The sequence below is a fragment of the Thalassophryne amazonica genome, chromosome 20, assembly GCF_902500255.1.
Source record: "Thalassophryne amazonica chromosome 20, fThaAma1.1, whole genome shotgun sequence".
Classification (NCBI taxonomy): Eukaryota; Metazoa; Chordata; class Actinopteri; order Batrachoidiformes; family Batrachoididae; genus Thalassophryne; species Thalassophryne amazonica.
The window spans coordinates 51190956-51213279 of NC_047122.1; the positions used below are offsets into that span (position 1 = coordinate 51190956).

Genomic DNA, 22324 nt, shown 5'->3' on the forward strand with positions numbered 1-22324 from the left:
ATGGTGATTCAATTCCTCACAATGTGATGCGATACAATTTGGTTCAATACGATTAATGATGGTTATTGATAATATTTTATCAATATCAGTGCCATTATCGGTTCTGCTTATCAAGCCGATTATTTATCGATTCCCTTATCAATACCGCTCGTGAATTTTCTGTGTACTAAAAGTAGGGTTTACAGGTTTTCTATGTCAACAACATTTTATTGAGTCTTAAAGTAAATAAATATGAAATTGGTCACTGTATCATTGATTTCTGGACATAAATAAAAATCAATAAAATCTGTAGATGGTCACTGGATCCTTGATGTACATGATGGATCCTTGATCTCTGGACAGAAATGGAAATAAACAAAATCTGTAGTTTTTGTCAAAAGCATTTCTTTTCAGATATTAATGACACAAATGTAACTCCATAGCTTCTGAGCTGAGCTCTTACTGCCGGCTGCACATCAAGATGAACATGACATAAAGTACGGAGGACGTCCCATTTTGGGGGAAAAAAAACTGGTTTAGTCTGTTGTAGTTTGTTTGTTTTATAACATTTGGAAAGAGGTGTCATTTGATTTAAAACCGCGATTTGCTCTGAAGTTATTCAGACCGAAATCTTTGACACTGCAACCTTAGTCCCACAAAACAGAGGATATTGTTATTGTTATTATTATTTCCTTTATCTGATGGACAACTTCAGTTTTCGCACAGCTGGTGCTCACGCCAGAGAACAGTCGCATAAAACGCCGATGTGAAACGTTGGACGTTTCTTGCCCACAAAACAGGACCAGAGTCCCAGTTCCTGACTTTAATCCACACAAAACTGACTCACAATTAACATCTTTAAATGGCTTAAAGAGTGGTTAATGATGACATTGCAGACCTGCCGCTTCTGAAAACCAGCGAAGCAAAGAGCCAGCGAACAGCGAGTCGAAGCGCTGCTTCGTTGCTTCAAGCTTTAAACACACCCGCAGCAGTCTACAATCAACATAGAGAAATGATCATTTCCCGACAAACACTCTCAAAAACTGCTGTCCCAAACTGAAGGACCAATAACGAAATCATTAAGCTTTCTGGCTTCCGTCAGTGGTGCATTCAATGTCCATCGGAAAAAAAATTGATGCAGGCAGCGAGCGATGCAACGCGATTCAACCTGTGCACACTGAATGAATCGATGTACTCTGATCACGCACGTTTGTATCTAGATATCGATTTGTATTGATTAATCTCCACATGCCTAGTATATATATATATGTATGTATTTATGTCAAGTGATGTACGTGAAATATATTTGACATAGATCCATCCATCCATTTTCTTCCGCTTTATCCGGAGTTGGGTCGCGGTGCAGCAGCTCAAGCAAAGCCGCCCAGACCACCCGATCTACACACACCTCGCCCAGCTCCTCCGGGGGAACCCCAAGGCGTTTCCAAGCCAGCCGAGAGACGTAGTCCCTCCAGCGTGTCCTGGGTCTTTCCCGGGGCCTCGTAAAGCTTATTTCTATGTCAAATGAGAATTTGACATAGAAATAAGCTTTACTACACATTTCATGAAAATACACCTGTATGTTGTTTACTTTATGAGGATAAATCATTAGTGTGAGAATTCATAGCACTGTCCATGGCATTTACATTTAAAACATTTAAATCTGTATATTATCTAAGAGGTTCACATCTAAAATCTCTAGATAATCATGGTAAATATGTGGACACCAGGTGTAAAGCAAATCAAGGTGAGTGAATTAGGGTGTGAATGTCCTTACGAACCAAAAGACATGTTGCAAGTGTATTACCATCTTTTTGTATGCCTGGGGTATTCTGAAGCAGTGTAATCTGCATTAAAAGAAACTGCGGAAAAGAGAAACTCTTTGTTAAAGTGAAGCTTTAGTGTCATTACTCATAACAAAGCAAAAAGGTCTTTAAATGGTTCATTAATTCGAGGGACACTTCTGTCTGAGCACGAATGCTAGACAGATAATTAACAGATGTGAGCTCACAAGGCAAAGAATTGTTCTTTTCCTACATTTCTCTGCATTTTGTTACATCCTAGATTTTGAGGAACATCCAGACACCCACTTTTCTCTCCTTTTCATTACCACAATAAATGGAATCTTCACCAGGGGTTTTAGATTTTTTTTTCCAGCCCATATATTAATATTGAGTGGATATATGTAAGACATTGAGAGTTTACCTCAGAGTTCTGTTCAATGCCCACTACTATTTTCTCTTTATATACAACCCCTGGCAAAAATTATGGAATCACCGGCCTTGGAGGATGTTCATTCAGTTGTTTAATTTTGTAGAAAAGAAGCAGATCACAGACATGACACAAAACTAAAGTCATTTCAAATGGCAACTTTCTGGCTTTAAGAAACACTATAAGAAATCAGGAAAAAAATTGTGGCAGTCAGTAACGGTTACTTTTTTAGACCAAGCAGAGGGAAAAAAATATGGACTCATTCAATTCTGAGGAATAAATTATGGAATCATGAAAAACAAAAGAACCCAACACATCACTAGTATTTTGTTGCACCACCTCTGGCTTTTATAACAACTTGCAGGCTCTGAGGCATGGACTTAATGAGTGACAAACAGTACTCTTCATCAATCTGGCTCCAACTTTCTCTGATTGCTGTTGCCAGATCAGCTTTGCAGGTTGGAGCCTTGTCATGGACCATTTTCTTCAACTTCCACCAAAGATTTTTAATTGGATTAAGATCCGGACTATTTGCAGGCCATGGCATTGACCCTATGTGTCTTTTTGCAAGGAATGCTTTCACAGTTTTTGCTCTATGGCAAGATGCATTATCATCTTGAAAAATGATTTCATCATCCCCAAACATCCTTTCAATTGATGGGATAAAAAAGTGTCCAAAATATCAACGTAAACTTGTGCATTTATTGATGATGTAATGACAGCCATCTCCCCAGTGCCTTTACCTGACATGCAGCCCCATATCATCAATGACTGTGGAAATTTACATGTTCTCTTCAGGCAGTCATCTTTATAAATCTCATTGGAACGGCACCAAACAAAAGTTCCAGCATCATCACCTTGCCCAATGCAGATTCGAGATTCATCACTGAATATGACTTTCATCCAGTCATCCACAGTCCACGATTGCTTTTCCTTAGCCCATTGTAACCTTGTTTTTTTCTGTTTAGGTGTTAATGATGGCTTTCGTTTAGCTTTTCTGTATGTAAATCCCATTTCCTTTAGGAGGTTTCTTACAGTTCGGTCACAGACGTTGACTCCAGTTTTCTCCCATTCGTTCCTCATTTGTTTTGTTGTGCATATTGCTTTAAGTTTTCTGTCTTGACGCTTTGATGTCTTCCTTGGTCTACCAGTATGTTTGCCTTTAACAACCTTCCCATGTTGTCTGAATTTGGTCCAGAGTTTAGACACAGCTGACTGTGAACAACCAACATCTTTTGCAACATTGCGTGATGATTTACCCTCTTTTAAGAGTTTGATAATCCTCTCCTTTGTTTCAATTGACATCTCTCGTGTTGGAGCCATGATTCATGTCAGTCCACTTGGTGCAACAGCTCTCCAAGGTGTGATCACTCCTTTTTAGATGCAGACTAACGAGCAGATCTGATTTGATGCAGGTGTTAATTTTGGGGATGAAAATTTACAGGGTGATTCCATAATTTATTTCTCAGAATTGAGTGAGTCCATATTTTTTTTCCCTCTGCTTGGTCTAAAAAAAGTAACCGTTACTGACTGCCATAATTTTTTTTTCCTGATTTCTTATAGTGTTTCTTAAAGCCAGAAAGTTGCCATTTGAAATGACTTTAGTTTTGTGTGATGTCTGTGATCTGCTTTTTGTCTACAAAATTAAACAACTGAATGAACATCCTCCGATGCTGGTGATTCCATAATTATTGCCAGGGGTTGTAGCACCTCTTGGTTAGATTACACGAGTCATGACATAGACTGCAACTTTACTTTCTTGTTTGTGATGGTAATGTATCAGTGTGAAATTCAAGACTTCTGTGACTGCAATAAAAACCTGAATATCATCTAATTTTCTACTTTGGAATCCACATGGATGATGATTATTAGCTCATCTTGACAGACATCTGTATGATACTCATAGTTGTCTTTATTTTTTTAGGTAAACCTATATTTTTTACTTTTGCTCCTGACATTTTTGCAGTGCACTTATGTTTATTGTTGTGCACCAAACCCCAGAGCAAATTTCTTGTATGTGAAAACTTACTTGGCAATAAACTTGATTCTGATCCTTTGCAGTTGCTAGGTGTTGCTGTGTAAAAGCTGTGGCAGGTGCCACTGTGATTGGCTGAGTTTCTGTAATTCCTACAACATACCCATGATTAATGAAATTTAATGCAGCCTCTTTGTGCTCAGCAACCAGGTTTGCACTGAAATTTTGCACTCTACAAATTGCAATGTGTAGGCGGACATGCCCGAAATAGGCATGCAGTATGCACCATAGGTAGGTAGGCCTCCTGGTTCTCATGTATGTACAATAAATCAATAACACTAACAACACTGTTAAACTAACATGAACCATAATAACAGCATTTAAAACCCCAAATCCCCGAACTCCCATGGTGCACTGCAGCACAATGTTCATTGTTTACTGGTTAGATAAAATTGCTAGTTTCTCCAAAAAATATATGTCCTATCAACTTTCCGTTTTTGTAGTGTACATCCTTGACCGAAAATACATAAATATACCAAATGGAAATTGTCAGCTGTCTCTGGATTTTGCATGATTGAAGGCATACCCACGCATGCACGCACGCCCACACGCACGCACACACACAGGCCACTTGGCTGTTATAGGTGGTTGTACAGAGGGAAGCTTCCTGTTCATGTTTTATAATGTGGCCTTAATTTTGTCAACAAATTATTCTATATGTGTTTAAGGTATTAATGCAGTCAGAAATGATTGTCTTATCAGTGAAGGCCTCCTGCTACCAGTGTGCTGATTGTCATTTGCATAATTGTATGACTTACTTTCAAACTGGTAGATCGAAATACTTCGATCTACCAGTCAGTGTGCTCCTGTAAGGTTGTGTCATGGAGGGTTTTTTTTTTTTTTTAAAGAAGGCATAATAAATAAGAGTTTATGAGGCAGTTAACAGAGAATGTAGATGAAATTACAGCCTCATCTCGCTAGAACACCCTTCATAGTTTGGAGCTGAGGCAATGACAACTTTTTTCCAAGCCCCAGGCATTGTTTTGTGAGTCTATGCAACTTCATTAATGGCTGCTTTTCCATGTTGTGGCGCCATTATTGCAAAATACTTTTATGTTATTCAGTTATTTATTTGTTCTAGAATTGGAATCAAATACAGAGATTGCTATGACTTTTCATCTGCTTCATCATTTTGGATAATTTGATCGCAAAAGAGAAGAATGCATTTTATTTTAATGAGTTCTTTGTCATATGTTTTTCATTGCATACCGGGGGTGTGTGCACAAAACATCTTAAGACTAAAAGTAGCCCCACACATGCTCATGCATCTGTGAAGATTTAGGAATATCAAGAAGTCTCCATAGTTACTAAGGCAAAAAAATCACAAACAACTGTTGAAATGGCTGCTGCTGGCAATCTACCTTGTAATGGGCATCAATACTACCAAACTTCCAATACTTCCATACTTGCAACTCCTCACTTGGGGTTGGAGGAGTAACAGGAAGACAGAGGTCAGGAATGAGAGGAACAGGTAGTAGCCAGTAAACCAGTATTGATCAGTATGTCTGGTATTTATTTTTATATTTATGTTTGCAAACTGTTTTTCTTTTTTTACTTTCACTTTTGATAATCCATGTGCTTCTTACCCTGTGTGCTGCTATACAATGCTGCTGGAACCTCACTTTTCCTGAGGAAGTCTTCCCAAGGCAAAAATAATATGCACACTCAGTACCGTCGGAAATTACATAACTTTTTTGTTGTTTCAAATTCAGCAATTACTTGTGGCAAAATAATTAATTGTATCCACACGATTAATTCTGTCCTATATAAGGTGCCTGAGCCCAGTAAAGCAGAGCCCCCACTAAGATAAAAAAAAAAAATTCAAGCAAACAGGCTGAGTTTGCCCTGTAATTTCCGACAGTACATGAACTTAGCGGCAGCAGCACCGATCACACTGTGTGAAAACATTCAGCTGGTTGAACGAAGTAAAACTAAACACTAACGTTACAAAAACTAAGCAAACGATAAAAAAGGTCCAGAACGACAACAAAACAAAATACGGACGAATTGAGGTTTTCGTTGCCCTTCGTTCAAATTTTTCGACAGTTTAAAAATCCAGACAAAGCGCCAGCTGCAGGAATGAAGCTGAACGAAGGTTAAACGATGCCAATGAAAGTCCATATTTCTTGTTTCGTTAGGACTTCGTTGCCCTTTAAGTGCCGTGTGACTGGGCCTTTAAGATTTCTTTCCATTCTTTCGTAAAATCATCTTTGGGATTGGTGAGAAGAGGAAAGTCTTCTCTAGAACCCTTTAGTGGTCTTTGGGAGTCCTTATGATAAGATAAAGTTGTTTTGTGAACAGGTTTCTAAATGTATTAAATCTGTTATTACCTTATTTTTTGAGACTATAAGTCCATTTAAAGTATTTTTTTTTTCAAGTAGGTAGTTTGGGAGGTCCTGCGACTTATCCTCTGGTTCGACTTGTATGTCAAAAAACAGGGTTGCAAGTGTACAACCCCTGGCAATAATTATGGAATCACCGGCCTCGGAGGATGTTCATTCAGTTGTTCAGTTTTGTGTCATGTCTGTGATCTGCTTTTTTTCTACAAAATTAAAGTCATTTCAAATGGCAACTTTCTGGCTTTAAGAAACACTATAAGAAATCAGGAAAAAAATTGTGGCAGTCAGTGACAGTTACTTTTTTAGACCAAGCAGAGGGAAAAAAATATGGAATCACTCAATTCTGAGGAAAAAATTATGGAATCATGAAAAACAAAAGAACGCTCCAACACATCACTAGTATTTTGTTGCACCACCTCTGGCTTTTATAACAGCTTGCAGTCTCTGAGGCATGGACTTAATGAGTGACAAACAGTACTCTTCATCAATCTGGCTCCAACTTTCTCTGATTGCTGTTGCCAGATCAGCTTTGCAGGTTGGAGCCTTGTCATGGACCATTTTCTTCAACTTCCACCAAAGATTTCCAATTGGATTAAGATCCGGACTATTTGCAGGCCATGACATTGACCCTATGTGTCTTTTTGCAAGGAATGTTTTCACAGTTTTTGCTCTATGGCAAGATGCATTATCATCTTGAAAAATGATATCATCCCCAAACATCCTTTCAATTGATGGGATAAGAAAAGTGTCCAAAACATCAACGTAAACTTGTGCATTTATTGATGATGTAATGACAGCCATCTCCCCAGTGCCTTTACCTGACATGCAGCCCCATATCATCAATGACTGTGGAAATTTACATGTTCTCTTCAGTCAGTCATCTTTATAAATCTCATTGGAACGGCACCAAACAAACGTTCCAGCATCATCACCTTGCCCAGTGCAGATTCGAGATTCATCGCTGAATATGACTTTCATCCAGTCATCCACAGTCCACGATTGCTTTTCCTTAGCCCATTGTAACCTTGTTTTTTCTGTTTAGGTGTTGATGGCTTTCGTTTAGCTTTTCTGTATGTAAATCCCATTTCCTTTAGGCGGTTTCTTACAGTTCGGTCACAGACGTTGACTTCAGTTTCCTCCCATTCGTTCCTCATTTGTTTTGTTGTGCATTTTTGATTTTTGAGACATATTGCTTTAAGTTTTCTGTCTTGACGCTTTGATGTCTTCCTTGGTCTACCAGTATGGATTGTGCCTTGAACATGTTTTCCGGGTTTTTCCATATCGCTTTGACACATACGTCGACACACGGTAAAGCGTGTGTGTGTGTGTGTGTGTGTGTGTGTGTGTGTGTGTGTGTACGCACGTGCGCTTGCATGTGAGAGACTAATACTGTGGCAGTAATCAGTGAGCTCCACAGAGAAAGCAGCATGTGTTCAGTTCTGGCACCTCTTTTCTTGCATTTTTCCGAACTTGAGGTCCCAGATTGTTTGTGGGTCGTGAGTTTGGTGGGAAGTTTCTCGTTAATGCTGCATTTACACATAGGTGAGACGCGTTATGAATGTCATATTTGCATAATTCTTGGCACATTCCTGACATTCTTAACGTGAAGCATGTTTTTGCCTGTCAAAAAAATCTTCCATGAATGTCACGCACCACCCTCATTTCGCCTCATGTCGTGGAGGTTGCAGCTGAGCGTGTTGATCTGTCTTGATTAGTGGTGATCCTTAATAGAGTGTGACAGCGTTCTTCTCTGATGTGCGCACAGTTAAACCCTGCTGCGCCGCATTCAGTTTCATTGCTGCAGTATGCAGAAGGACAGTGACGCCAAGTCGGCTAAAAGTCTTGTTCCAGTGTTCCTCAGCGCACTCCTGTAGGTGTTCCACCTACTGCTGCTGCTGTGCCTGATGTTTGGGAAAATGAGCGAGATGAGCGCTGCGTGAAGCCACACATCTGGCTCTCTCCGCCTCCTCCTTCTCTCTGTGTCACTCCATGGCACAGAGCCCAACTAAGCATGCAATCACAAAGTTCTTATGCTGTGGATTAATCTATATTTTGAGGAGCAAACTGGAGCAATCTGAATTGCTCAGCAGCTGATGGTAGGATGAATATGTGTGTGTGTGTGTGTGTGTCGGGGGGGGGGGGGGGGAACACAATTCATCTCATTCACAGTGTGACAGAACGTAACGATGCACTGTTACACGCAATAGCGCGGAACAGCACGCTACAGCACGGAACATTATTCTTGACTGTGCATAATGGTTCCTGATAATTCGCCAACAACACATGCCGTTAATTGTAACACATGGTAACAGGTTGCAGCAGTTCCTGAGGACACCTGACGCCTCTGCCCCGAATCATCACATTTGTGATCAGCGACCAACAATGTATACTTCGTTGCATTCGTGACTTGTCATCGTTACGTGTAAACGCAGCATTTAGTACACGGTTGGGGATTTGTTTATGTTTGAGAAATGAAATGACACCTGTTTGTCATTCTGTGACTTAGAATAACTGATTTTGCTTGCATCAAAACTCATTAAGGAAGCAGCCTCTGGCCTATTCTGAAATATTGTGTTATTCAGCGTATGAGCGCACAGCTGCCTGAGAAAATGTGATGAATGCTGTTTCAGAGCATTTTACTTTATATTTTCCATGCTTGGATACAGAAGTATATTTTTGTTGCAGAAATAATTCCTGTGGTTGTCATAAAACCCAACAAAGAATTCAGCTGAAGGGGTTTAACAGTGCTTTTTAAGTCCTTAAGTCTAACCCTGTCAATCTCATGAGTATGTAGCATGACTTCAAGCATCTTATGAGAGTTCAGTTGCTACTTAAAGCAGTTATGAATACAAGAAAATGTCTTCAATTTTGATCAGAACAGATAAACACTTAGTATGTGTAAGAGCATTTATCAGTGTCAACAGCAGTTTCACAATTTATCTCACTAGAAGAGCAAAGAAACTCCAACTTGGGCTGAAAGTTCTAAATATCTTCAGCAGCTGCAGAATGTAAATCAGTCCAATGTAGTAAGACTTCTTCACGATAAATCAGGCCATTTGGAAAGATCGGCCTCATCCCTCATCTTGACCCCCCCCCCCCCCCCCCACCACCACCACACACACACACATAAACACACACAGTCTCTACTGAAGTATAATTTTTGTTGCAGCAGGCACATTGCATTAGTTTACTTTTGAAGCATTGAAGTTATGTCACTTTGGTTTAATGCTGCCATTCCCAAAATTTATAACACTGTGGCCCACTTCGAAGTCCGAAAGTCTTTTGTAGCTCTCCCCAGTTTCTCCGTAATCAAAGTTGCATGCACACACGCACTTACACAGAGCTGAGACGAATTGTGTCCATTTGCACATTCACAAACAGAAATGGTGGCGGAATATGTCAAACACACGACTCTTCACTTGTGGTAACAGCGACATGACACTTAACTCACTCATGGTAATGACAACATGAGACTCAACTAAACTGACTAAACCAATTGAACTACAAAAACCCACTAAATCAATAATACTAACAATTATAAACTAATATGAACCACAATAACATTTAAAATCCCAAAACCATGAACTCCCATGGTGCATTGCAGCACAATATCCATTGTTCACTGTTGTTAGCCAATATCACCAATTTCTCTAAAAATATTAGTCCTATCAACTTTCTGTTTTTGCAGTGTTCATCCTTGACCCAAAATACATAAGCATACCAAACAGCAAATGTCAGCTCTCCCCAGTTTCTCCGTGATCGAAGCCAAACACACATGCACATACACAGAGGCCTCTTGTCTATTGTAATATAGAGGGTTGAGTTTTACAGGCAGAACCTTTAATCTATGAGCAGCAGAGAGCTGCCATCAGGTGCTAGAACTGTGAGACATGTAAATGTAAGCTTTCTTTTTTCATTAAACATTTATGAATTGATTGCATCTCTTGTCATATGCATTGGGGTGAATTTACTGTGCAGTGTAAGTGTTTTTTGTTTGTTTATTTATTTATATGTTGCGTAACCACTTCTCCACTCTGTTAAGGGTCCCCTGCTGCATCCCTGAATGGGTCCATTGACCAACACCTCTCATGGAGCCAGAGTCCCTTCAATATTTTGTCCATTTTAAGTGCGTTTTTACACAAATGACAGCATCTCGTAAAACCCCACTTTGTTCAGATTTGATATCATTGTACACAGTGCAGTTATTTGGCAGCCATCTCATCTGTGACATTTTGGTGTTGATAGCTTACTGAGAGTCCAACAGCGAAGTGGTGGTGATTTTTCTTCTTGGTGCTGTTGGCTCAGGTTGAAGACCTTTCTGTCTGTTCTGTACATGTCGCCAATTAATAGTGGTCCCTTGACTTTAATGAGATGGAGGATTGTGGCCATGAAGATGATGAAAAGCGTAGGGGCCATGACACAGCTCTGCTTTACTCCTGAACCATATTTTCTATCACTGAATCATTAAAAAGAAAACATTTTTTTTGCATGAATCTGTGTTAAAAAGGTCCGTGCACTCTCTGAGTGTCCCTTTTACTTTAATTACATATGGAAATAAATAACCTTTTAGGTCTTTTTAACCACATTTACATGGTACAATTTGAAGAAGCACATTGTGTTTGTATCCATTACAGTGAAGTGCTGGCTGTGTTTCTAAGCGTCAGACATGTTTATCCCCAAAATAAAATAAAATATTCTGCGTCGTGAAGGGCAACAATAGTAGTAAATTATGGTAATGGTATTCAGATGTCTATTAAAGTAATAAACATAATGATGAAGCAGGTACTCGCCGCCAACTCTGCTCATTATTAGTACAGTTGGCATGTCATCCCAAACAGGTGAACATTGTGCTGAGGTTGACACAGGCTACAAAAGGTGGCAGTGCATCTAAAAATGTGTGGACGCTTTGCCTCAGAAGTGGGGAAGTGGTTACGTTAAGTCCTAGCTCTAATGCATATAGCGTTTTCTTTTTCTTTCTATCTTTTTGAAACTTTAATTTTCACAGTGTGATCAATGCTTCTACGTCTGTGTAAAGAATCCTGACATGCGACTGTAGCAGAGACACATCTAGAAATGGTTTTCCCCCTCTTTTTTGTGTAAAGAGGCTGTTTATGGTGCAGGGAGAGATGAAAGTGGGGGAGCCACTAAAGGTCAAGCCTCATGTTGTTATTAAAAATAGACCCAACCTGAAATGTGTGCTGTTGCGCTATAATAAAGGCAGTAATTCATACATAAGTGATTGAATTAGCTAGTGCTAACTTAACCACTGGTTTGTGTGTCTTCCAGGATGCACTTGGAGAAAATGCGGGCGTCCACAGCCAAGCAGAGGACAGAAAGGAGAAGGTCCCCAGTCCTCATCTCAGCCAGCTGGTAGTCCTCACAAACAGTGAGACTCTTTACGGTCTGGCACAGAGGGTAGTGGCGACTGAGTCTCTGTAAGTCTGCTGAGGGGGGCTGGTGCTGACTTGATACCTTGCAATGGGTGAACCTGTGTCCCAGTTGGCGGTCTGGATTAGGGGTGGGGTTGCATCACTTCTCTGTACCTCCAGTGCCCTCATGGGGTGGGGACTTGGTGCCAGGGCTTTTGGGAAGGATGAGGGGCTTTGCTCTCCAGCAATCATTGTTGGGTATGTGCCATCTTTATGGCCGCCTGGTGGTGATTTGTGCCCTGGAGGGGTATGTTGGCTGAAGGGTCCCCTGCTGCATCCCTGAATGGGTCCATTGACCAACACCTCTCTTGGGTATTCATCTGGTGGTTTCTGTCTGTGCACCCCCCAACTCCCGCTGGCGCTTGAGGGGAATATTTCACTGTCAACATTATTGCCATTGCTGTGGTTTGTGTAATGGTGCTTGAATGTATCATCATGTTTTGTGATGCTAAAACCTGGGTACATCTGCAACTGTCCTAAACTGTCCTTATTTTGATGGCAGGATGTATCCACGGTCGTTTTTCATCATCCCCTCATAGAAAAGAGTAAAACATGTGGTTCCAGTACCATATTACGGTAAAACATGCAACAACTCCCAGGTGGTTTCCAACCCTGGTTCTCAGGGACAGCCCAACCTGGATATTATTCCAATCTCCCGCTCTGCCGAAAGCTAATTAACTTATTCAGGTGTGTTCAGCCAGTCAAGGACTAGCAGTTGCCTGAATGAACCAAGGCCTTAAAATGTAACAGTTTTTAATATCTGGTGGAGAGAAAACCTATTTCCTGCTGTCTGAACCAAACACATATGACACCTGTGTCCTGGCACTGTGCTGCAATTTGGCGGTAATGTTCATCAGTGTTTTGATCACATTAAAGCGGCTGTATCAAGGAGGTTTTAATTTGACTGGCTGACATTTAAACAAAGAGGAAGACATTTCTTTGCTGACGTTTGCACTGGGCAGGTTCTCTGATGGGGGTTGGGGGGGTGCCAGGTTTATTTTCAGCGCAATTGTTCTCTGGTGTGAGCAACACAGGAAACATGGCCGGGCTTCAAATAGTCTTACAGTGTTAACATCTGACTTTATCATGTGCCATTTTAATCAGCAACTTGGGAAAGATATTCACACCTCATATCTTAAAATAGAAAAACCAATGATGCACTGATGCACCGAAGCTGCTGTTCACTTGTATTTGCACAAATGTGATCTGAAAAGTGTGAACTGCAGCGTGCTTGTTTTATATATTTTTAGAAAAACATTGGACCATATCATCACAGTAAACACAAGCTGTTTGCACCAACCTCAGTCTGTTTTTTTTTTTTTTCTCATACGTGTGAAGGAAAACAAATGTGCATGATGCTCATTTGTGGGCTTACAATGGTATTTAATGTTGGACTTGAACATTTGGCAGAAGCACAGATGCTGTCTTAAGGAAGAGGTATTGTGGTTAATACTGAAAATCCACATTGGAGTTGTTTGGTTGAAATTATATGAACCATGCAGTGATGAGCTGAAGCTAATTGGTTTCCACTTATTTTCACCAAAATACAGTTGTTGAAAGCAGGACATTGTGTTGTCATGGAAGTGGGCTTCAGTAATACAAAGGTCAAGTCAGGCAGGATGTGCTGGAGCTGGAGTTGGCCAGAAGGTATATGGAAGACTCGAGCCTAGATTTGATGTGCCGTCTTGTATTTAAATCCTTTTTTGTTCCACTCTACCGTGAAGCAGCGGTACAAGGTCACAAAATGGGTCATGCGTAATGGAAAATGTTGCGATATACCATTTCTCCCATCACAGCTAACAGAAAACTATACTCCCATCAGAGTTGTCATGATTGTCTTGGTGGCTTCTTTCACAAGTCTCCTTCTAGCATGGTCACTCTGTTTTTGAGAACTGCTTACACCAGACAGAGGTACTCGATAGTACCATAATGCTTATATTTCTTAAAAACGGATGTAAATAAAGTGCAAACATATTCACGGACTTGGAAAAGTTCAAGTGTCCATTTTCTGACTTGGCAAAAGAGAAATGGCTGTAAAAGTGGCTTTTTTTTTAAATTATAAATTAATCATATTCTGCCAATAACTATGGAGTATTTCAGCCATTAATTCATCCCGGGACTGTTTAGAGTACTCAGTCTGCTGCTGCAACCAGACCTCAAGTGTGTAATAATAGATGGATGGAAAAACGAATGGGCATTTATTCATCTAAATCTTGTGCAACAAATGTGCAACAAACTTTCTCCTGCTGACTGAAACAGCTGACCTGGTCTTTTAGGGCCATTACATTGTACTTCAGATGGCCTTGTTAGTAGTTTTCAGTCCCTCTAGCAAGAGTATGTAGCATTAAATTGGCTTTTTTTTTGTGCATTCTCTTGCTGAGTGTGGTTCCTCCATGCAAAGTTCACAGTTTAGTGCCAAACACAACTTTAATTTTCTTCATGACACTTTGTTTACTGTGATGGACTGTAATTCAAAGATGTGGAACCATAAATGGACTGCATTTATATCGCACTTTTCCATCTGCATCAGACGCTCAAAGCGCTTTACACACTAATGCCTCACATTCACCCCGATGGGAGGGTGCTGCTATACAAGGTACTCACTACACATCGGGAGCAATAGGGGATTAAAGACCTTGCCCAAGGGCCCTTAGTGATTTTCCGGTCAGGTTGGGATTTGAAGTCTCAAGCCCAATGCTTTAACCACTAGACCATCACCTCTCCTAAACATCAGAAGTTCTTTATTTTGTCAGAGTTTCTAAGTGTTGTACATCGATACCTCACCTTGTATTCGATTATATATAAGGATTTGCAAGTCAGGAACATACAGAGTAAAATGATCACCGTTTCAGGGATTTTAAATGGAAGTAGGTGTTCAGCACTTTGAGGGGGAAAATGCACCGTTTATAGATCTACAGTTTACTGTGTTTGGAGGCACCAAATTTGCATCTGTAAAGGTTGCAGTTTATCAGTTGTACTTTTGACAACTGATTTAAAAAAGTAGATAGAAGTAGTGTTTCTGCCGAGACTGTTAATGCTGTTAAGGCCCCCTGACATGAGCGTGACTCACGCACTTGCACGCCCATCGCTGTGATGATCCCACCCACTGTGATCCCAGCTGGACGCTGTTCTTTGTTCTTCCGCCTGCCACATGCTCTGTGCTGGACACTGTGTATACAAAAATAATTATTTTGTGTCAGATTAATCATTTTCTCTGCAAATTGGCCATTGAAAATGGCTCTAATCGCTTCCTGAATCACAGGCGACCGCTCCAGATTCAGCCGTGCGTGCGCCTAATGAGCTGCAGAAAGCATTTGGAGCCCTCTAAAAAGGTAATTATTTGTCATGTTTACATTGTAATGGCTTAATTCTGGCCTATATAAGGTGCCTGAGCCCATTGAAGCTGATCCCTCACCCAGATAAAAAAATTCAAGCAAACAGGCTGGGTTTGCCAAGTAATTTCCGACGGTACATGAATGCAGCAGCAGCCTCAGCGCTCTTGAACCCGGCTTCTGTGCTGTGTGAAAACATTCAGCTGATCGAACGAAGTCAAACTAAACAATAGCGTTTCAAAAACTAAAGAAACTATTAAAAACCGTCAAGAACAACAGCAAAACGAAACATGGATAAATTGAGGTTTTCATTGCCCTTCGTGCAAATTTTTAAACAGTTTAAAAATCCTGAAGAAGCGCCAGCTGCAGGAACGAAGCTGCACAAAGGTTAAACAATGCCAACAAAAGTCCAGATTTCTTGTTTCGTTAGGGGTTCTTCGCCCTTCGTAAAGTGCTGTGTGACTGGGCCTTAAAATGAACCGTAGTTGTTATTTTTGACACTGAAATATGTTAGTCATTGCGTGCCCTGCCTGGAGTTAAATGTTTCCCTTCTTTTGTTCCCAGTGTATTTCTGGCTCAACAGTTTGAGGCTCTTCAGTCCCACCTGGACACCATGATGCCTGCAGCCAAGAAGCCTTTCCTGCAACAGTTTTATTCTCAGGTACTCTTAATACACTGGTTAATGTTGTCAGTGGTTCCAAAGCCTACTTTGGGCTTTGAAGGCTAAAACCTGAGTGTTGATGTAAGACTAGAGCTGGTTGTCATTATGAATTTTTTTTTTTTTTAATCAGTGTTTGTATCCATACCAATGAACCTTATTGATACAGACACTCATTGGTACTCCGCTCCATATTGTAAAGATAGAGTCTGCAGTCAGAAGGGTAGCTTACCAGCAATCAGACAAGGTTTCATGTGCAGAAATGAAGTGTTTCAAACATTTTGTGGTTTTGATGATTTTGGGTGAAATTGTTTTTCTTTACATGGGCAAAGCATTTTTGCCATTACAAAGGAGATGCATTTTTTGTTGCATAGGCAGATCTTGTTTTTTCCCATTACCATCATAGAGTTACATATATGAAAGCTAGAGTGCACACTCCCTATACCGCTAATGTAATGCTGCCGTGCCTACAGCGTGTGTGTTGAGTGAATGTGGAGGTCAGAAAGCCAGAAAGAAAAAAAAAAAGAAGAAAACATAAAAATAAAAACCCAAGACACACAGCTGTTTTGCCCTCTTTGGTAATGGCACAGCAGGCTCCTTGCGGACACATGGCCAGGTGTGAGTCTGCCCTCTAGCTTTCATATATGTAACTCTCTTTATTACTGTACAACGGCAAAGCGTTATTTTTTTGGGGGTTTTTTTTTGTTACATAGGCACTTTTGTTGTTACATAGGCAAAGTATTTTTTCATTGCGCAAGGCATTTTTTAAATTGCCTTACTCTGACAAAATATTTTTTGTTAGACTGGTAAATCTTCACTGATTTCCACCTGATTTCCACCTGATTTCCGTGTTTCAACACACATTCTAATATGTGAACACAATCTTGAATTGTCTGCGCTATTGAAAAAAATTAATGTTCTGGTGGCATTCACTGGCCTTCATTTTTAAGCATGAGTTTGATTTGTTTAGACAACTGACTGTAGCCGTAAACCAGCATTCATTCCTTTTCTCGATCAGCAAAGAGGAAAATTGTCTGTCACTCATAACTACAGGAGGTTGACATTATAAATGTTCACTTACAGGCACCAAACACCAAATAAATGTCAGAGCCTGTGATTTGTCCCATTGAAATGATAACGCACTGTTCTGTTTTGCAGTCTTGATGTTACATTCAGATTCTTCGGGGGAAGCTCTAGTTATACGCGTATGTCTGCCTAAAGCCCTGTCGTGTCTGCTGACTGTTCACGAACGCATGCACATATGTGTGCCTCCCGTTTTGTTTTCAGACGGTGTCGACAGCCAGTGAACTGAGAAAACCGATATACTGGATTGTTGCGGCCAAGGCTATTGACTACGAACAAATGTTGCTCTTGATGGTTGGAGTTAAGTGGGACATCAGGGAGATAATGTCACAGCACAATGTGTATGTGGACGTGCTGTTAAAGGTAATGATACATCATGAATGTGTCGCTGACAACTGATGCTGCACATGACTGGTTCATAAATACACTCACATAACCTATATATATATATATATATATATATATATATTTATATATATATACACACACACACACACACACAGTGTGCATCCAGAAAGTATTTGTAACGCTTCACTTTTTCCACATTTTCTCTTACAGCCTTATTTCAAAATGGATGAAATACATTTTTCCCTCAAAATTCTACACACAATACCCCATAATGACAATGTGAAAAAAGTTTTCTAGAGATTTTTGCAAATTTAATAAAAATAAAAAACACAAACAAACAAACAAAAAAAAATCACACATACATAAGTATTCACAACATTCCTGCAGTCAGCATGCCAATTGCACACTCCCTCAAAATGTGCAACATCTGTAGCATTATGGTGTGTGATAAAACTGGACATTTTAGAGTGGCCTTTTATTGTGGCCGGTCTAAGGAGCATCTGTGCAATAATCATGCTGTCTAATCAGCATCTTGTTATACCACACCTGCGAGGTGGGATGGATTATCTTAGCAAAGAGTCAAGACAGAAGTCAGACTACCAGAGCAAGAATTTTAGCTGAGGAAGCTTCTGTGATTTGAAGCGAAATATCCTCACGTCAAGCAACCCAGTCCAGTCGAAGATTCAAACTTCTCTACTATGGAAACCACCTGGACAACTGAGAGCCTACACAGAAACCTAGCAAAGGAGAAGTGCTCACTAACACAGATTTAGACAGATTTGTGAGTGGTATTTGAGAGAAATGGGTGTTTTGTGTATAGAGTTAATGTTTTAGATCTTTGAGTTCAGCTAATGAAAAAATGGGAGCAAAAAGAAAAGTGTTGCAGTTATATTTTTGTTCAGTATGTGTGTATGTGTAATATTAACATATGACAGTATTTTCAAACCAAATGTGAATTAATGACTGTTGCATATTTAATGTTTTTGGCTTATATTGGGCTTCTATTCAAATGTCAAATGTATCATTACAGCAGCTTCAGTTCATTTCACAGAGATGATATAAAGATTTAGCATAATTTATACCACAAAATTACTGTTTGCAATTATAATATTCTGTATAATTTTGGTTTATCTTTTTTAATCATTAGGAAAAATCTAGAATTGGCCCGAATGTAACTCTTTTTCAGAAACAAATACACTCGGCTTTTTTAAATTATCTGTAACTGCACCAGTACATTAAAGTCAGCTATAATACACGAATGAGTGGGATGGTTTTTTTGCACAACACTGTGCAAAAAAACCATTATTTTTAGTCCAGAATTGTTTTTGGTGAATATCTTGTGGCTTTACGATAATATACATCATCCACTGATTATTATCCTGTTTGTTGTCTCCAAATCCAAAGGTAATGGTTAGTTTGTCTTTGTAATTTTCTGCGTGGTAACAGTCTATTTCATTCACTGACAGCCACACCTGCTCCTAATCCATCATCAAGCCAGCATCCACTAAACATCCAACAGGTGGCAGATACATCTGTGGGATTCATCTTTGATTGAGATTTGATCTTATACTCATTACATATCATATTTGTTGTTTTTTTAGTTATCATGTTGACAAACTGGATTAAACAGACTCATCTACATATCTGTTCACTCACTGCATTTTACAGGATACAGGTCAAGGCTTTTCTGAAGTATACACTATTGTGTGTTATTCCTGTGTCATGTACATAAAATATAAGCTTCTTCCACATTAGTCTAGTAGACTGAAGTTACTTCTTGTTCCTTGTGAGGATCAATTCACTCGAGGACCCTTGATATAGTTATTTGATGAGATGCGCGTGAGTTACTATGCAAGCAGGCTGCTGATAGAGATAGAGGCAAAATCTTGCAAAAGTTTCATCCTTGCTAAAGAAGTTTTAGTTCTCCCAGTCCCAGAGGTATTTTTGGAATATAAAATTTCCACCAAATGTGTATTGATATGCATGCCGCCCACCTGTCCCATCATGCATTTTGCATGTAAGAGGGGGTGGAAAGGGCATATGGCACTAGTTTTCTTGCCTCTGACGTTCAGAGACAGAAAGGTCTTGATGACGGTTAAGGCCTCGCTGCAGTGTCAAGTCGTGAGCAGACTGGCACTGCGCCACCACAAATCCCCCATATATGCATGAGCATGTCCTGCAAAGCTGTCGGTTAAGACACACAGATGTTACCGAAATCCCAACATCCAGTCACAGCAAAGGTTTGCCGCTAATGAAGGAAGAACTGAAGCTGAGCTTTAAACTCCTGAATAACTTGTGAATCTTTGTCAGGCTCCAGCAGCTCTGGAGTTAATCCTCGCTCATTTAGCTTATGAGTAAAATCGCCTGAGGGCAAAACTCTGTCCCCGCTCGGGTTTCAACGCCTCACTGTGTCACAGGGGTACGTGTGATGGACAGCGTGGACGTGTCTGTCCTCATCGCATGCTAACGGCGGTCTCTTCCTGCTTGTCAGTCACACACGACGCACACTGAATGCTTTATGGGCGCTGATTGCAAATAGTGTGCTACATTTTGTTATACTGCACACAAGAGAGTCCAGGAAAATATTTTATTCATGAATTCTTATTGATCACTGACATTCAACATCAGCACTGATTTGCATATAAAGTGGTAATGAAATACAGGAGACTCCGAATGACATTGTTGACTAAATGTTTAAGTAAGAAACTATGGTGAGACTATTTGTGAATGGGTTACTTTATATTCTCGGGTCTACCATATAATCAGTGCCACTAATTTTTTTTTAAAACCTAAAATGTAGTCTGATGTAATATATCAGGCACATATTTACTAACAAGCATCAGAAAACCACAGCCTTCTCTTGGGGCATATTTATCACAATTATGAATTTTTCCTGTGCACTATAATTTGAACAGTGACATAATATCATAATTGCCAAATATTGACCATAATTGTATGTTTCAGAGAGGGCAGCAAGTACAAATTATGTAGAAAGGTAGAATTTTTATAAGCTATAACAGTTTTTCAAAGGGATTAAGAAACTGTATTGGGCCAAATAATTAATGATGTACAACGCTACAGCAGGATTTTGTGTCTGTCCAATCTAGACTGATGAATCACAGAACCTGTGGAGGAAAAATGTTTGATTTATTTCCCCATACTCTATCATATAAAACAGGGCTTGATATGAATCATAATTTATTTTCCACACAGTTGATATATAATTAAAATGTACTGCTCAGTGGAGCAGGATCCCCCTGTCCCAATCCAGAAACCAAGAGTGGCTGTGTAAAACAGAGGAAGGGTCTTCACAAAGACTGTTTATTTTTTGGAGAGACAAACTGTTTTCCTGTTTAAAATGTTGCTGCAGTTGTTCAGGTTTTGGTTAAAAATGTACCACGTAGGTTGACCGTCGTTGTATTCTGGCTTTCTTTATGGGCAGTTCCTTATGATAGGAACAGCGTAGGGCTTGGACAGTGACAATTATGAATGGGTGAATGGGTTTGTCCTTCCATGTTAGCTTGTGTATATATTATAACTCAGCCCTGATTACAGACATATTTTTGGCAAAATACTTTCTAATGACCAAATTTTATTTATTTACGAGGTCTGTTAGAAAAGTATCGGACCTTTTTTTTTTTTTTTTTTTCAAAAACCTGATGGATTTGAATCACGTGTGCTTGCATGAGCAAACCTTGAACCTTCGTGCGCATGCGTGAACTTTTTCATGCCTGTTGATTGCATCATTTTCTGGTAAGCAGCCTTTGTGTGAGGACGTGTGCAGTGCGCTCGGCGGATTTTCATTTCAAGGAAAAAGACGGAACGACTGGAGCAGCGCCACGTCAAATTTTGCCAGAAACTGGGCGACAGCCAGGTGGAAACCATTTGGATGATTCAGACGGCTTTCGGTGACTTTTCAGTCATGTGACTATCCGAGAAATTGTGGAAGAGGTGGGCATGTTACAACATGTCCTGTGAGACTTCAACACGGAGGTGCTTTTGCTCCGCCATCAGAAGCAGCATGAATTTCACAGCCACTCTTTTCATGGTCAAATCTTCTGTCTTCTACAGTGGAAATCTTCTACAGTGGAATGTACCGAAAAAGTGCTGATGTCCACCTCTTCTGCAATTTCTCAGACAGTCACACAACGGTCCCGCATCACCACAGCGTTCACTTTGGAAATGATCTGGTCATTTCAGCATGTTGATGGCCGACCGGAGCGTGGCTCGCTCTCCACCATTGTGCGGACGTCTTTAAATGTACAGCACACGTCCCACACAAAGGCTGCTTACCAGGAAATGACGCAATCAACAGGCGTGAAAAACTTGAAAAAGTTCGTGAAAAAGTGAAATGCGTGAAAAAGTTCACACATGCGCACGAAGGTTCAAGGTTGGCTCATGCAAGTACATCTGATTCAAATCCATCAGGTTTTTGCAAAAAATAAAAAGGTCCGATACTTTTCTAACAGACCTCCTATATATTTATTTTTAGAAAAATGTTTTTATTTCAAAAATAATGCTATAAATAGGACATGGTTAGAGGGAAAAATATGACTAGATTACATAAAGCAGAAGTGCAGTAAATGGTTCAAATTGATCAACCTTGTCTCCTCAAATGATGTCAGTCATTTCTGCATAGGCAGAACCTTTTGCACTATTGCTGAGTGCTTTGGCCAATCGTGGGTTGTTGATGTTAATGAGGAACTGCTGCAGACTTCTAAGGCAGAAGGCAAAAGTACCCACTGCACAATGTGGTGTGATTCTGCTGCTCTCTTTATTAAGGAAAAAAATCTTGAGGTAGTTTGAGCAGCAAATATAATGTGGGTTCATTGTTTCTAGGCATGGGCCAGTATGAGATTTGGACGGTATGATAACTGTGGGCAAATGTACCATGGTTTCATGGTATTATG

General features: G+C 40.0%; 1 protein-coding gene across 1 annotated transcript in view; it reads left to right on the top strand.

Moving 5' to 3' along the window:
* The window catches only part of vps50 (VPS50 EARP/GARPII complex subunit), a 208962-nt gene that overhangs the window by 168012 nt on the left and 18626 nt on the right, over nt 1–22324 (top strand). The window contains exons 23-25 of the mRNA XM_034161518.1: nt 11851–11999; nt 15890–15986; nt 17271–17429. Of these exons, the coding sequence (XP_034017409.1) occupies nt 11851–11999; nt 15890–15986; nt 17271–17429 (405 nt within the window). The remainder of the gene's footprint in view (nt 1–11850; nt 12000–15889; nt 15987–17270; nt 17430–22324) is intronic.